Below are 15,706 nucleotides of genomic sequence, written 5' to 3' on the forward strand. Positions count from 1 at the left end.
CGGCGACTGGCTTGCGACTGAGTGAGGGGAGATGTGACGTCACGGCTCTTGTCAGCTTGTGCGTCGCAGACCGGTCAGAGACAAGTCGCAAGGAAAATCGGAAGGATTTGACATGTCGAATTGACATGTCGAGGCATGTCGAGACATTGACATGTCGAGGCTTATGACTACCTTGCGATTCATTTCCCCTCCTCAGTCGCAAGCCAGTCGCCGACCAGTCGGGTCGTAAGGTGTGCGGTGGCCTTAACTCCTCGCAATCCATTCCCCTTAAGAAAATGGAAGATAATCTAAGTATTCCTTTAGTTGCAGTCAACCTTAATTACCAAAGTAGGCAAGGTCAGTGTTTACACTCAAATTGATTAATTTGTGAGAAATGTGTGTGCTACAATATTTACATGTTAACTATTATTAGTAGACTACACTCATACATATGAGTAATGTTACATGTACATGCCCCACATACAAGAATTTATGTTGTTTATTGTTTAAGAAGTCATTACAAAGGTCAGAATTCATTATACATTTGTTTCTTTGATACATGGATGGATTTATTATTGAATATGGTATTGACCTGTATGAGACAAGTATTGAAATGAGTCAATCTGTAAACATTTAGCTATTTCAGAAGTGTGCAGGTTAATTCACAAAATACAAAGAAGGGCATTTTAAGGATTATATATAAAGTCAGTTAAAGGGACAACTGTGTTGGAATGATGATGGGTAACACCCAAATTTTTTATAACCATGAAGATTTTATAGTATATTCATGATAAAATGGACATAAGGAAGCTGTAATTGATGACATGATCTAATCTGATTAATTCAGTCCGGCTTCAGGATATTAACTGATTTCCATTTATGTATTTTATTCATTACAGTTTTCACAGAATCAGAGGAAGAAAGAGAATTAAAGAAACACTCCCGTAAAAACATGTCTAAAGAGTCGTTATTGATTGGCTGCAACTACAAATATGGTTACCACTATACAATTTAATGATAGTAATAATATGAAACATTAATATAGTGCTAAAGCACTGCATACTATTACACCAGCTTCAGCAAGGCTATCCTGATCAGGTGAGCATTCAAGAAATTCCTTCCTACCAGGTACCCAGTTACTACACCTGGGTGGAGAGTGGCAAATGTAGATAAATGCATTGCCAAAGGATGCGAGTGCCATGGTGGGATTCAAATCCCGGACCTTGTGGTTCATAGTTCAGAGAGTTTACAGAGCCACATCACCTCTACGTTAACAATACTTGAAGTGTCGGCCATACTTCATCGGACAAGCTGTCGGATTTGACCACCACGTCATCGGATGACAACTTGCTCTTGGTTTTGATCCGGTGAGAAGTATAGTCATCTCTGGGTGTTACTGTGGTAACATGATGTTTATGCAGGTATAGAGCAAAAATGAATCGCATTCCCGATAGTTGTGGTAAAAATGCTGATCACAAATTGTCCCGATTTGTACGGTCCTCACTTCCGATATGCTCTAAAGGTCAGAGGTCATAGGTCTTGATCATCAGGGTGGTACAACTCGCTCAGAAGTCTGTAGACGTATGATGGGGCATTGCCTCCACTGCAATAGAAAACAAAGTTGATAGGAAGTTAATACAGGTTATTCAAAGTACATCATTACATTGAAACAAATTTTATGAAACAATTAAATTTTACCTTCTATTTTCTAATTGTAGTAAAATTATTCCTATACATGTACTTTCACTTCTGGATCAGGTGCCATTCTACAGCTCATTCATGTTCTTTTGCCCTAATGAATTTTAGAACAAGAGAGAATCATCCCCCCCTCCCTCAACCCAAGTACATGTATTTGCATATGCATATTGTAATTTCAGGAGGAATATGCACTGTAAAATGTATATTACTTGATGCTTGCATGCACATTAAAAAATTAGACTTTGATTTTGTAATCCAACTTCTATATATTGTAGGCCTACAAACCATGCTGCCAGGGGAAAGAATTTAGATCAATTTGTCTTAAATAGACAAACAGAATAAAAAGGTCAGAAAGTGATGATTAGTTTGATGTTTCATACTTTCATTGGATGAAAATTCCCAAATTCCTCATCAGAATATTATGGAACCTACTTACATGTTTGATATGAAGAGTGTGACTAGCTCAGGAGGTACATAGTCAAAAACAGGATTATAGATATGAACCTTAGAGAGTAACTCCCCATCGGAATAATCTAAGATCTCTTGAGGTGACTCGAACTTATTGAATGCATCCTGAAATAAAAGGAGAAAGATTTTCATTTCCAATAGCTATTCCAAAATTTTACATGGAAAGTGGATACAGGAAGGAAATGAAAAAGAAGTTAGCAAAAATGAAAAAAAAACAATCAAGAACAACAAAAATGAAAGGGATCAAAATGATGGATTGATTTATGAAATGTTTACCTCTTTTTTGTGCACTCAAATCTTTTGGAGGCATCATTGTCTACTGCTCCTTGTCCATGAATGCTAGTTCATCATTTCTTCATTAAATCGACTGGAATGCTTGAAAGTTGCTCTTATGACTCATACCTTATTGGCAGGACAACCCCCCAAAAAACACACACGCACCCTCTCAAACATGCAAACATTTGCTGTGCAAGCAGTCCTGCTCCAAAATTTGAATATTTTTTCTGTTAACATCTAATGACTTTGCTAACATTTTTATTCTAATACCTTCAATGTAGAATTATGTATAGTTCATCTTTGGAAATCTTGCACTCTTTCTTGATGAGAGCAGTTATCTGCATGCTCTAGGTGGAAGTATTTAGGTGACCTAACTGTTGCAGAAACATGTCGATTAACTTCACCAAGTTCTATAAATTCTACATTGTCTGCACTCGAGAAATGGTGTAAGGAATCGAATATGCATCTAAACCCATCCAAATGTCAACTCATGAGGGTGTCATTTACTTGTGGACAGCTCCCACCGGCGGATGTTAGGATCGGTGATAATGTGATCTTGTAGGAGCAACATGTAAAATTGCTTGGAGTCTTTCTGAGCAGCGATCTTCGATGGACAGAGCATGCCAACTACATTACATCAAAGGCAGCCAAAAAACTGTATCTGCTAGGGATGCTGAAACGTTTCACCATGCCACTTTCTGATCTGAATTACAGTCTACATTTTATACATAAGACCCGTTCTGGAGTATTGTTGTGTAATCTGGCATTCTTCACTGACTCTAAACCAGGAGGCTCAAATAAAGTAAATCCAAAAGCGTGCCCTATGTACAATATTAGGAACAAGATATGAATCATACCAACAGGCTCTCGAAGTATGTAATTTCGGTTACACTTCGTAATTCCGAAGGTTCGTAATTCCGAAGGTTCTTTATTCCGAAGGTTCGTAATTCCGAAACACGTAAATTGCCTATACCTTGATGTTCGTTAATCCGAAAACGTAAAAGGGTTCGTTAATCCGAACATTTGTGGCGTTATTCCGAAGGTTCGATAATCCGAAAACGAAATAAGATTCGATGTTCCGAAGGTTCGTTAATCCGAAAACGAAATAAAGTTTGTTGTTCCGAAGGTTCGTTAGTCCGAAAACGAAATAAGGTTAGTTAATCATTTAGTTTTCGAACCTTCGGAATTACAAACCTCATTTCTTTTTCGGATTAACGAACATTCGAAATAACGAACCTCATTTCGTTTTCGGACTAACGAACCTTCAGAATTACGAACCTTCGGAAATACGAACCTTCGGAATAACGAACCTTCGGAATAACGAAGCTTCGGAATTACGAATGTATGCGGTAATTTCACTTCTATGACAAACAGAAGGGAATCACTTTGTCTGAACTTTGCTAGGTCACTGTAACTTCTTCAGTTCCCTTAAAGAACTCTGGGGCACAGTAAGAGGCTACATGTACGTGAAATCAAATGTAGAACAGAATGCTATAAAAACAGTGTTCCCACAGATATTTAAAAACAGAATTCCATGACTTTTCCATGACTATTCCATGACTAAATTGCTGCTTTCCATGACTTCCCGTGACGTTGCGGGAGTTATGTACAATTTGGGATGTCTCAAAACTGTGAAAAACGGAAATCATGAACACCTATTATAATAGTAGAGTACATGTATGATCACAGAGTACGAGAATTGCGAGTCACAACGAACTGGAAATGGAATTCCATGACTTTTCACAAATTTTTCAAATTCCCTGACTTTCACAAATTTTTCCAGGATTTTCCACGACTGTGGACACCCTGAAAAAGAGCGCTTTACCCTATATGGTAAGGCTTTTAAACCACCATTTCTCTTCTACCTCTATCCACTTTTTTTAGTCCATCTACATGTAGCATTCACAACATGGTGTATCGTAAACCACACGCATAATTGGACATTATTTTGTTCATCAACTCGCATTTGTATCTTGTTTAGAAATTTGTGTATTTCATAATACCTGTGCCACCACGTGAATGTTAATTATCATGAGAGGCTAATGGGTCAAGTTCTTGTCCTGAGACATACATGTACAAAATTGCACTGGCTGCGAGTTAGAACTAAAAAAAATGAAGAAATAACTAACTGAAGAATGAATCCAAGGAATGGCTAAGAATAACGATCGGTAGAACTATAAGTGACACCCATAGAAAACCATAGTGTTTAAATAAGGTAGCCAGAAAGACTGTGATTAATACATTGTGTGGAGTACGCTGTGGTCGACCAATCGACACGATGGAGTGACATCACAATAAAAATAATATCATATTTTACCCAGGGATGCCACTTCAGTTCTGAAAGCTAAACATGATAATGTTATTATTATCCCGGCTTTAGCACAGCTACCTTAATCGGGCGCTCGAGCATTCGAGGAAGTTCTTCCTACCGGGTACCCATTCACCTCACCTGGGTTGAGTGCAGCACAGTGTGGATAAATTTCTTGCTAAAGGAAAACACGCCATGGCTAGGATTCGAACCCGCGATGTTTGAAAGCTGAGAGTCAGAAAAACTAGACCACGACGCGCCCACTATTATAAGGGCGTGATTTGCATTCATGCAATATGAAAGGCACAAATTACAAGAGTTATTCTCACCTACCTGATCAATACTACAGAGGTACTCTGGTGACAGCTTGAACATCGGTGTGCACACTATTAACTGATAAAACAAAAATAAATAAACATGAGACATTAGAATAAAACTCTAAATTCAATGCAAGATGTCACACAATTTACTTATAGACAGCAAATGGTTAATGTGATTTTGTTGTTGCTTTAGATTTGTTTTAAAGTAGCTTATTTATATAACTACAGAGAGTATCATTGTAATTTGAAAAAAATAGGCATAGAAAGGAAACGAAATGAAAACTGAAGGAAAATTTTACAATCAGGAAAAAATATGCAAGTAGTGTTCAATGAATCTACATGTAAATAGAGCCAGCAAAAACATCATATTAAATATTGCTATCTCTGTTATTTTCCATAGTATGGAGAAAGTTTCTTGATAACTGTCATTATTATCTATACAAAGTGCAGAGAGATTTAGCTTCTTTCCCTTATCTTTTCAGAACTTTACTCAGAGTGAAACTGCAAATGAGAAAATTAAAATATCTTTGAAATTTACCGGTACAGAATGATGTTTAGCTGCTAATGCTAATGCATGAGTGCCGCCAATAGCCTTCAATCTGAAATGATAATATAGGAAATGACAAGTATTAAGGAAGACCCTAAAAGTATTAAGCAAATATACCAGGCTGAGAAAGTATAGTGGAGAAATTTTACCTGATGATGGGCTGCCAATCATTGCTTTTTTATACTTGTTGATACATCCAATGATATACATCTTTAATTTCACTCTGATATTTTGAAATAAAAGCCAGTTATAAATGCACATGTACATGTATTTCTTTTATATCTCTCCTTGAAATTAGAGACATAGATCTAGTTTTAGCTACTCTTAACAGATTCCTGGCTCCACTGAACACCCAAAGTTAACGCACATACTTGTATGCATAAATTATTCATCCAGAAAGATTTGAATGTATAAAGGCTTTCCGTTACAGATCATGCCTCTTTGATCCCTTATAAAGCAAACTGATGTTTTATGCAATATTAAGCCTTTTTCGATGCTCATCCTCAAACCATTATCCAACGAGCAGTTAAGTACTGAGAATTCCCTACAAATCTTTTTTTTTTACATATATGTGGAAAAGACTGCCCAGTACTTTCAGGAATATGAACACTCCTAAGACATGCCAAATCAACATTCCAATGAACACTCTTAAGACATTCCAATCAAGTGTCAAATATTACCAATTTTCACAATCATATTAGTGAAGTCCATGTCTTTTCCTCATATGAATGTTATGTTTGATGATTTTAATTGTGAATATTGCCAATGTCTTTGTTTATTTAATATGTAGCACCTTGAGTAATGATTCATTAGAAAGTGCACATTAGAAATACTTATCATTATTTTCTTATTATTATTTCCAGATGATTAAAATCAACTAGCGTACCCTCCATTTGCCATGACTGTGTGTGTTCCAATGATGACCTTGTTCACCCGCGACATCATAGCAAAGACGGCCGAGTCGGTGATGACCGTCGTCTCGATATCATGCTTGGCTAGTGTAGTGGCTAACTCATGTCCCTATAAAAAAAATTTAGTCAAACAACAAGACAAACATTTACTGATATAATATGCATAGTCATTGACAGCCTCGAAAGGTTGGAAGAGTTTGAAAATGAGCATAGAATCATAGAAGATTAGAAAATCAGAAAAATGGGCAATTATAAATCTTCCAACTTCCCTAAAATTCTGAAATATTGTACTTTATCTTACAATTATGAGGCACTCATATAAGCAAATTTAAATCATATCATAAAAAGTAAATCAATCGATGCAATGTTAAATATCATAAGAAATGAGTGGGTAAAGTCTTACCTTATATAAAGGAGAACACTCTGCAACTATTACATGGAATTTTCTTTTTCTAGCTGCATTCTGTTGGAAACAAATAGAAGAAAAATCAATAATGAATTACACTGAATAACCGCACAAAGTCATCATGCTTTCTTAACAGTATCTTGAAATAAATATCAGCAGATACAAAATACAAATTCCAGTGTTCCTAAATACCACTAACATCCTTAGGATTTACAACAAAAATAAACAATCCGATCCCTAGCGTGAAAAGGCTGACAAACAAGATATAGGGGAGGACAACCTACTAATTCCTGCAGAAAATAGAATTTACTTTAAAAAAAACAAGAATTGACCATTCAATACAATATATATAATTTGAGATCACTCTAGTATACTTGCATTTAGTTGGCCCACAGGGTTGAAGGTATATGGAGAGAGTTATTTGGGACTTAAGGCAACCGCACACCTTACGATTGGTCGGCGACTCAATTTTGGAATAAAACGTAGTAGAATTTGATGCTAATATTGAGACTTAAAATATCTTACTGTGTAATGTTCGAAATCATCGTACGAATACCTATGTTCAAATCTGTGACTATGCTATCATCCTTCTTAGAATGAGAGCAAATTTAATATCTAGTCATAATGACGTCATAGCAGTCGTACGAGTGGCTACAATTTGAAACTAATTTGGCTTTTACTCCAAAATAAAGGCTTGCAATCTTTAAAAATGGTTATACTAGTATTCTTTCAATTCATATTAACCTCAAATAAAATGAAATGTTCCATTCACATTTTCAGAAATTGAGCAAAATGCAATTTGTTCCAAAATCGGATCGCGAACAGTCGTAAGGTGTGCGGTGGCCTTTAGGGACTAAGTCCATACTTAGGTCAAATATGCTTTTTCTCTATTATGGCAACAAAAAATTTCATGATTTATACTTCACATTTACTTTTAAATCTGAAATTATGTTGTTTCACATTGGTAAAGCACTTTGAAACATTTGGTAATACACACTCTAGAAAGGAAATACATTATTACATACTGTATATATCATTATTATTAATTTGTCAACTTATGTCTGGATATCAAAATGTGAATATACTTACAAGAAGGAATGCCTCTAATGTTCTTGATTTCCCCAGTGTCATGATAACCTCATTAGAATGAATATGTTCCAAAGATTGACTAGCAATGGCTTCTGCACTACCCTCTAGTTCTGATAACAGCTCGTTAATACTCTCTATTACTCGACCCTATATTGGTTTAAAGAATTGCGCAAGAGGAAGAGAGAGAGTGAAGGAGAGGTAGGGAGGGAAATGAGGGAGACAAGAGAGCAAAAAGAGAGAGAAAATGAAAGAGGGAGAAACAGACAGAGAGAGAGAGAAGAGAGAATGGAGCATAATGGAGAAAGAAACACAGGGGAGATGAAGAGAAAGAAAGAGACAGAATGTAAAACTGTTCAGCAAACGACATTATTCTAAAGTGATTAACTTTCATACTAATACAACTTATTAGGTGCTCGTCCACTCTGGAGAGTGCTTAAGGTATTATTTGTCATTACTAACATGGCTTTAGAGCAGAGACCACCCAGGTCCACAAGCATTTCAAGGAATTAATATTCCTTCCAGGCACTACTCGTAATGATAGAAAAAGACAATGGGGCAGGTCAGATTGCACAGCAAAGTATATCAGGTGTGGGTCTTCTTAGCCCTGCCCCTCATTCAGAAGGGTCAATACCTCTCATATTTAATTGTAATTTTCAATTATTTTTTTAGCAATAAAGCATCGGAAGATTACAATGTTCGTAGACAGCAATCATTCTTCTTTACTCAGCTTCCAAACTTCTTACACAGTATACTTACCTTTAAATTTGTACAAGGTTTGCTGAAATCCTCTACTTGACCTTCAGCAAGAAGTTTTTTCTGTGAAAAAGGGGAAAATAAAAAAAAGAATTTCAAAGTATTAACATTTCTTAACCTCTGAATATCAAACTATAATGTGCACATCAATCTATCTATGACAGAATAAGAAGAATAAAATTTTAAACTTCACAAGATATAAACTTGGTATCAATATGAATTTTTGCTTTTTAATAACTAAATGCATGAATTCAAGACGTATATTAACAGGGCTCCTTTACGACTGCTTGCTGAAGAATATCCCATGGCCAGGATTTGAACCCAGAACCCTTTGATTGAACAGTCTCACCAGACTGTAATCATCGATATCAAAAAGCTGGATGGAGATCGTTGTATGCTGCCGCGCACACAACCTCGAAGCTAGAGGAAAAGTACTTCATGACACAATGAACAGTATATGGGACCATACCAACACGTAAAGCCTGTCTCACACTGTGCGATCCCATACAACATTATTTTTCAATAAATCACATTTTGCATTAGATATGAAAGTTCTAAAAAGAACAAGTGGAGTGCCTCTGGCAGTCTCACCTGCATACGCGATTCAATATAGCAGCAGTACTGACTTTGAAAACTACTATAAAATAATTATTCACAAAAAACACAATTCAAATAATGATATAATACTACATTCATGGACCCTAAATAAACATTTGACCTTGATCATGTGAACCAAGACTTGTCAGTCATACTTGATTACCCCTAAGTCCACAATTCATAAACTATATCCATAAACTTTGAAAGTTATGATAGCAATTTAATAATTACCTCCAGCATGGCCAAAGTTCAATGACCTTTATGACCTTTGACCTTGGTCATGCGACCTGAAACTCACACAGGATGTTCAGTGATACTTGATTACTCTTATGTCCAAGTTTTATGTACTAGACCAATACAATTTCAGAGTTAAAATGGTAATTCAACAAATACCCCCAACATGGCCAAAGATCATTGACCTTTGATCTTGGTCATGTGACCTGAAACTCGCACAGGATGTTCAGTGATACTTAATTACTCATATGTTTCAATGTATCAGATCCATAAACTTTCAAAGTTATGATGGTAATTCAACAAATACCCCCAACTTGGCCAAAATTCATTGACCCTCAATGACCTTCGACCTTAATCATGTGACTTGAAACTCAGGCAGGATGTTCAGTAATATTTGATTACCCTTATGGATAAGTTTCATGAACTAGGTCTATATACTTTTTTATGACATTTCAAAAACTTAACCTTAGGTTAAGATTTTGATATTGACTTCCCCAACATGGTCTATGTTCATTGACCCTAAATGACTTTTGACCTAGGTCATGTGACCTGAAACTCAGGCAGGATGTTCAGGAATACGTGATTAACCTTATGTCCAAGTTTCATGAACTAGGTCAATATACTTTCTAAGTTATGCTGTCATTTATCAAACTTAACCTTCGGTTAAGATTTGATGTTGACGACGCCGCCGCCGTAACCGCCGTTGGAAAAGCAGCGCCTATAGTGCATTGCAGCTCTATCCAGCTTTTCAATATCGACGATGCTCATGATGGATATCAGTTTTTTAAAAAAGGGTTCCTGTCTTCATTGTACTTACATGAAGAGACTCTTGAGGATCACTAGAAGAATCTACACCCTGGCCTTTGATGATACTGTAAGAAAATATAAACAAAACAAAAGTCTTTGGTCTCGATTCTGAACTTGAGTTTAATTTAAAGTATGGTCTACAATTGAGGTCTGACTATGGATAGCCAATCGAGACAGGTATCTCTCATATGGAGCGTTGCAAGAATCTTGCGATCAATTGCAAGTCTATTCGGTCCCTAAATCAATCATAAATTTTTAACTTAATTGCAAATTTGCGATTGATTGCGAATCTGCTTCTTGAAACAAGGAGTTTAATCTGATTTGCTACAGTTAAAAATTGATCTACCAATCATAAAATTGGAACAGAATATTTGCGATTGCAAATATTTTCTTGCAACATCCCCTTAGTATTAAATTCAATTTGTCAGTTAATTTACTAACGGGGAATTATAACTTAACACAAAGATTATGCTAAAATTGATATCTTTTATATTAGTCTATGATCCTTTTTGTACAGGTATATTGATTTTTGATGTATTGTTTTTATTCACCTTCTATTAAATCCAGACAGTGACTTTACACTTGATGTCATGTTAACCAAACTGCTTTTAAGTGATCACAAACAAATCAGTTATTAAAATGTAATTCTTTAATGAAGCAATTTTCAAGCTTGAATTTTGATTTATTTAATTCTTATTTCAGTAGCCAGACTACTTGAGTTTTGCTCTGGTTTTTCAGGTTTTGCAGCATCACTAGCGAGTGATTGGTTACAATGGAAATCTTGGCAGTGTAGTAACCGTTAACGGTTATCTGTTCTGCAGGGACAGTATATTCAAATTATTTAAATATATTCAAATTCTTCCCTAGGCCCATCTTGCATGCTCTTCCCTGATGATCCCTCTTAAAAAAGGGTAAGAAATCATTTTTATCTTTTAGGCCCTACTTTGGGGGCCACATTGAGCTTCAATTGAATTTTGTGGGCTCTTTCTTTTATTTCAAGGGCTACTTTGTTTTCTCATTGAGTAGTTGTGCTGTAAAAGCATATCTCATTATTCTGCTGTATGTAGAATATGGATTTTCTAAATGTTCTTGAATATTTTGTGTGGCAGATCTTGGGGCATTTTAAGAAGAGATGCAAATTTCAGGGCGATTCCAGCGGTTGTGAGAGTGAAATCCCCTGTCACCCTCATGCATTTCCTATGCTGCTAATCACGGTACCCATGAAGAGCTACCAGGGCCCTATCTTACAAACAGTTTCAATTGATCTGATCAATCACAACTATGGACGGCCAGCAACGTCAACATCTATTATTCATGTTTGTTCAAAATATTTTTCAATTATGATGTGTATTCATGCATTCATTGTTTTCTAGAAAATTCACTGTGCTTCTCTTTGTTTACAAAGGACATTATTATTACAAATTATAACATTAATGGATTTCCATAGAGTTACGAATTATTGGATCAATCGTAACTCTTTGTAAGACAGGGCCCTGATATGCACCCATTGGCTACCAGATAGTATATTCAACATTACATTAAATCATTGAAGTTCTAGCCTAGGGCCCGTAACACAAAACTTAGCAACGATCATAGAAAATTTTTCTACAATGGACTGCATTGACTACAATGTACAATCAATCGTAAAAACCAAGAGAACAATTAATCACTGTGTTACAGGCCCCTAGATCATTACCCCCAGACTCACCTTGCATACTCCTCCCTGATGATCTTGAGCACCCTTCTGACCATGTTACCCACGGAGGACTCAGCAGGTTGAGCACTGGTTATCCTCTTACCCTCCTGCCTGATCAGCCCCATCAGTTCCCCGGCATGCGCCCATCGGCTACCGGATATGATCTTCCTGATCAGGGAGAGGGTGCTATGGGCTACATCATAGGACCCCTTCACACTCCTGCATAGGTCCAGGATAAAAACAAAACAAATGCTTGAAGTTGAGTTAAAATAGTGCAGACATTCTATTGTTCAAAAAACGGAGTAAAATAAACTGTTTCGCACTCCTTCATAAATCCAGTAGAGAATGAATCCAATGTTTAAACTAAAAAACAAGATATTTCAAGCATCCAAGTGTCCAAAAAACAGGGTATTGAGATAGAGATAATATAAAATTAGCCTCCACATTTCATTGGGTGATTTTGTTTTTCTTAATGACAAATTCTGCACTGTTTACTCAGTTGTTATCTATATCTGAAAAACCTTTAATACTAGTAGTCAAAATTACTTATGATGCGTGAGTTCTGACCATCGCTCAGTATCACAATCGATATAACCCCAATGTCAAGATAGTTTTAATAAAAACAGTACAATAGAAAGGAATCAATGAAAGTTTAATAGTATTCTGGACATGAACAGATTACATAGCTATGATTTTGTTGACATTTTGAATTTGCATCAACACAAGCAAGCTGCTCCTTCTTTTAATCAACCTTTAATTTAAGAAATAAACAAAAATGACTATTTACTTTTAGCTACACAGTCCGTCATTAAAAATTATTTAATACGCTCCTATGAAAATCTATTCATTTATCATCAGCCCTCAATGAATGGAATTTTATGGAATTCACAATACACAGTATGAGGGAGTAGTTTTCAGATGATGTCCCTGAAAAAAAAAAATTCCAAAATATAATTATTCTTTCATAGATCTAAGTCAAACCTTTATTAATTTTCTTTTTTTTACACTGCAAAAACACTGGTGTTGATTAACACCATCCTGGAATCTATATATGTCCACACCAGAGAAGTGTTAAACAACACCAGTTTCGTTTTGGTCTAACACCAGATAGGTGTTTATACAACACCAATTAGTATTAAAACAGCATGGGTTTGATTCCAAACTGGTGTTGTTTCAATACTTCTCTGGTGTGGACATAAAATAGATTCCGGGCTGGTGTTAAATCAACACTGGAGTTTTGCAGTGTATAACGAGCCTTCCCGTTGTATGGGAATCATCTTACCCCTGCTTTAGATCAGCAATAAAGGCATCAATCTGCTCAGTCAAGCTACTAGGCAGCTGGGCCCTACTGTCACCAGGCATGGTGGATAAAACAGGTCAACCAATTCGTTGGTACTAGATGAAAAGTAAACTCTGCAAAAAGAACATATATATATGAACAGTGAAGGAGAATTAATTAAAATTTTAAAACGGGTGATAACAAGAGCCGTTTCTGGCACAAATGCATTTATATCATTAATATCATCCACAACATCACAAGTTCACAACATATCAATAGTATCAATAAAAGATTGATAAGTATCATAGGATGAAAAGATCAAATTAGATCTAAACATCATTTGCCAACTATCACAATATCAAGTCACTAATCAATGCAAGTGAAATACATGTATAATTGCAAATGTGGGCGTTAATACTTTTTTATTACATGCTTAATGGAGCTGTTCCACCGAAATATGCACATATTTGCATGAATTATGATTGCTAACTGCAGTCCATACAGATACAGTGAAGATGAAAAGAAAAAGTCAAGAAGTCTGACCAAGAGTTTAAAGTTGTCAAGACAGATCAGAGCCAAAAATGTATTACTACAAACATGTAAGTGCTAGATGTCCCAGGATCCATGAACTTCAAATAAAAACTGAAGCCTACCCTGGGCCCCGTCTTACAAAGAGTTGCGATTGATCCAATCAATCACAACTATGGACGGCCAGCAACGTCAACATCTATTATGCATGTTTGATCAAAATATTATCTAACTATGATATATTTTCATGCATTCATTGTTTTCTTAAAAAATTCACTGTGCTTCTCTTTGTTTACAAAGGACATTGTGCGAATTTCCTGTAGAAAAATTATGACACTGATCGATTTCCTTAGAGTTACGATTAATTAGAATCAATCATAACTCTTTGTAAGACAGGGCCCTGGCTTGATGTAGGGGCTGTGGAATGGTTTTGAAAGTAGGGCAGGTGCTGGCTTTAATAGCCAGGAGGATCCTAGAGAGTAAAAATAAGTCACTAATGTGTGCTTACTCTCCACAGAGCCAAGGATTGTGCCTATATCACGACATATGCGTCTCGTAGCTAAGCTACTAACAAAGAGAACAAGATGGTGACGTAAACATCGGTAAGTTTTTTCCCCATCTTCTCATAATACATTTCTCGTTTTCTTTTTAATGAATATTTTTTCAAAAATAAAATCAATAATGTATAAATGTCGGAAATAAATGTTTGCCCATTTACAAAATTTAGGCTTAGACATTTTACAGGAAAAGTAGAATTTGGCATGGCGAAAGTTTGAATTCTGCCCTTCCTGTGCACAAATGATATTTATAGCCATTATAGGCACAATCCCTGGCTGAACAGTGGAGAATAAGGAGAGTAAACACATGTTAGTGAATGATTGTTACTCTCTAGAAGCCTCCTGACTAGGCTGACTATGGTCTAACTGTTAATTTTTGTTATGCAAAAAAAAATCAGAATTACGTTTAATTTTGAAGTACATTTTTGTACACAAACACGGCTGAAATTCAGATGATCGATTATTACAAATGATTAGAGGCCTCCATATTAGATATTGAAGAATAAATCTTGGTCAAAACTGAGCTAAAATTAGTTTACTATTAAAAATGGGAAATTTGGCCGTCAACAACGGAGTACGATTACGAATGCAGGCTGTGTAGAATCTACAATATGCTAACAGTACACAAATATGAACATATGGGACCACTCTGCAAATTTGTAATGTTAGTCGGTAATACTAGCTAGAGTCACAACTGCGTGCCAGTCTCGCAGAACAAAGACAACCATCTTTCAACAGCAATAACTTTCATACCATTCCTCTCTCTCTCTCTCTCTCTCTCTATCTAAATAATATTATTAAACAAGTAAAATAGCAGTAAGAAACAAGGATACAAAACATACGGTTCCCCGACACAGCACGGTTAACTCTATCGGGTCTCTAGCATAGAGATGTACCAATTACGCTAGAGTGCGGAGTCACCATAGGCGCGCGTACTTAACGTCTGTGATTTCGCGGAGCATGGTCGGCCATTGCTCGATAGGTCTAGATTCGCAAAAGTACCCGGATGTACCCATAGCTCGTACGTTGTAACGCTGAGAAAAGGGTGCTGTCTCCGGCTTTTATCTTGAAGAAACGAATCCAACCTCATTACAATTGAAAATATGAAAGACAAATTGTATCTCAATAAACTATTAGTGTGATTACATGGGAATTCTGCTATTAATTTGTCTTTTTATCTGGATTCTCGGGATGAAATTCTCTAGACAGTGTATTTACGATTACCTGGCACTGATGCCTGTTAGGCCTATAGA

At 36.1% G+C, this 15,706-nt stretch overlaps 1 protein-coding gene across 2 annotated transcripts; it reads right to left on the reverse strand.

The window, feature by feature from the left end:
- Positions 1 to 511: 511 nt before the first annotated feature.
- Positions 512 to 15,453, reverse strand: LOC129270856 (translation initiation factor eIF2B subunit beta-like). 2 transcript variants are annotated; one of them, XM_064106839.1, is made up of 12 exons: positions 15,296 to 15,453; positions 13,372 to 13,502; positions 12,102 to 12,308; positions 10,404 to 10,458; positions 8,759 to 8,818; positions 8,003 to 8,149; positions 6,911 to 6,970; positions 6,483 to 6,616; positions 5,588 to 5,648; positions 5,063 to 5,122; positions 2,114 to 2,250; positions 512 to 1,582 (listed from the first exon to the last, which is right to left on the reverse strand). In XM_064106839.1, the coding sequence occupies exons 2-12, from the start codon at positions 13,449 to 13,451 to the stop codon at positions 1,510 to 1,512; spliced, it is 1,074 nt and encodes a 357-aa protein (XP_063962909.1). In that variant the 5' UTR covers positions 13,452 to 13,502; positions 15,296 to 15,453; the 3' UTR covers positions 512 to 1,509. The 2 variants fall into 2 exon arrangements, with proteins under 2 accessions (XP_063962909.1, XP_063962910.1); XM_064106840.1 differs by having other exon boundaries at positions 15,287 to 15,350.
- Positions 15,454 to 15,706: the final 253 nt, after the last annotated feature.

Source organism: Lytechinus pictus, chromosome 11 (assembly GCF_037042905.1).
Source record: "Lytechinus pictus isolate F3 Inbred chromosome 11, Lp3.0, whole genome shotgun sequence".
Classification (NCBI taxonomy): Eukaryota; Metazoa; Echinodermata; class Echinoidea; order Temnopleuroida; family Toxopneustidae; genus Lytechinus; species Lytechinus pictus.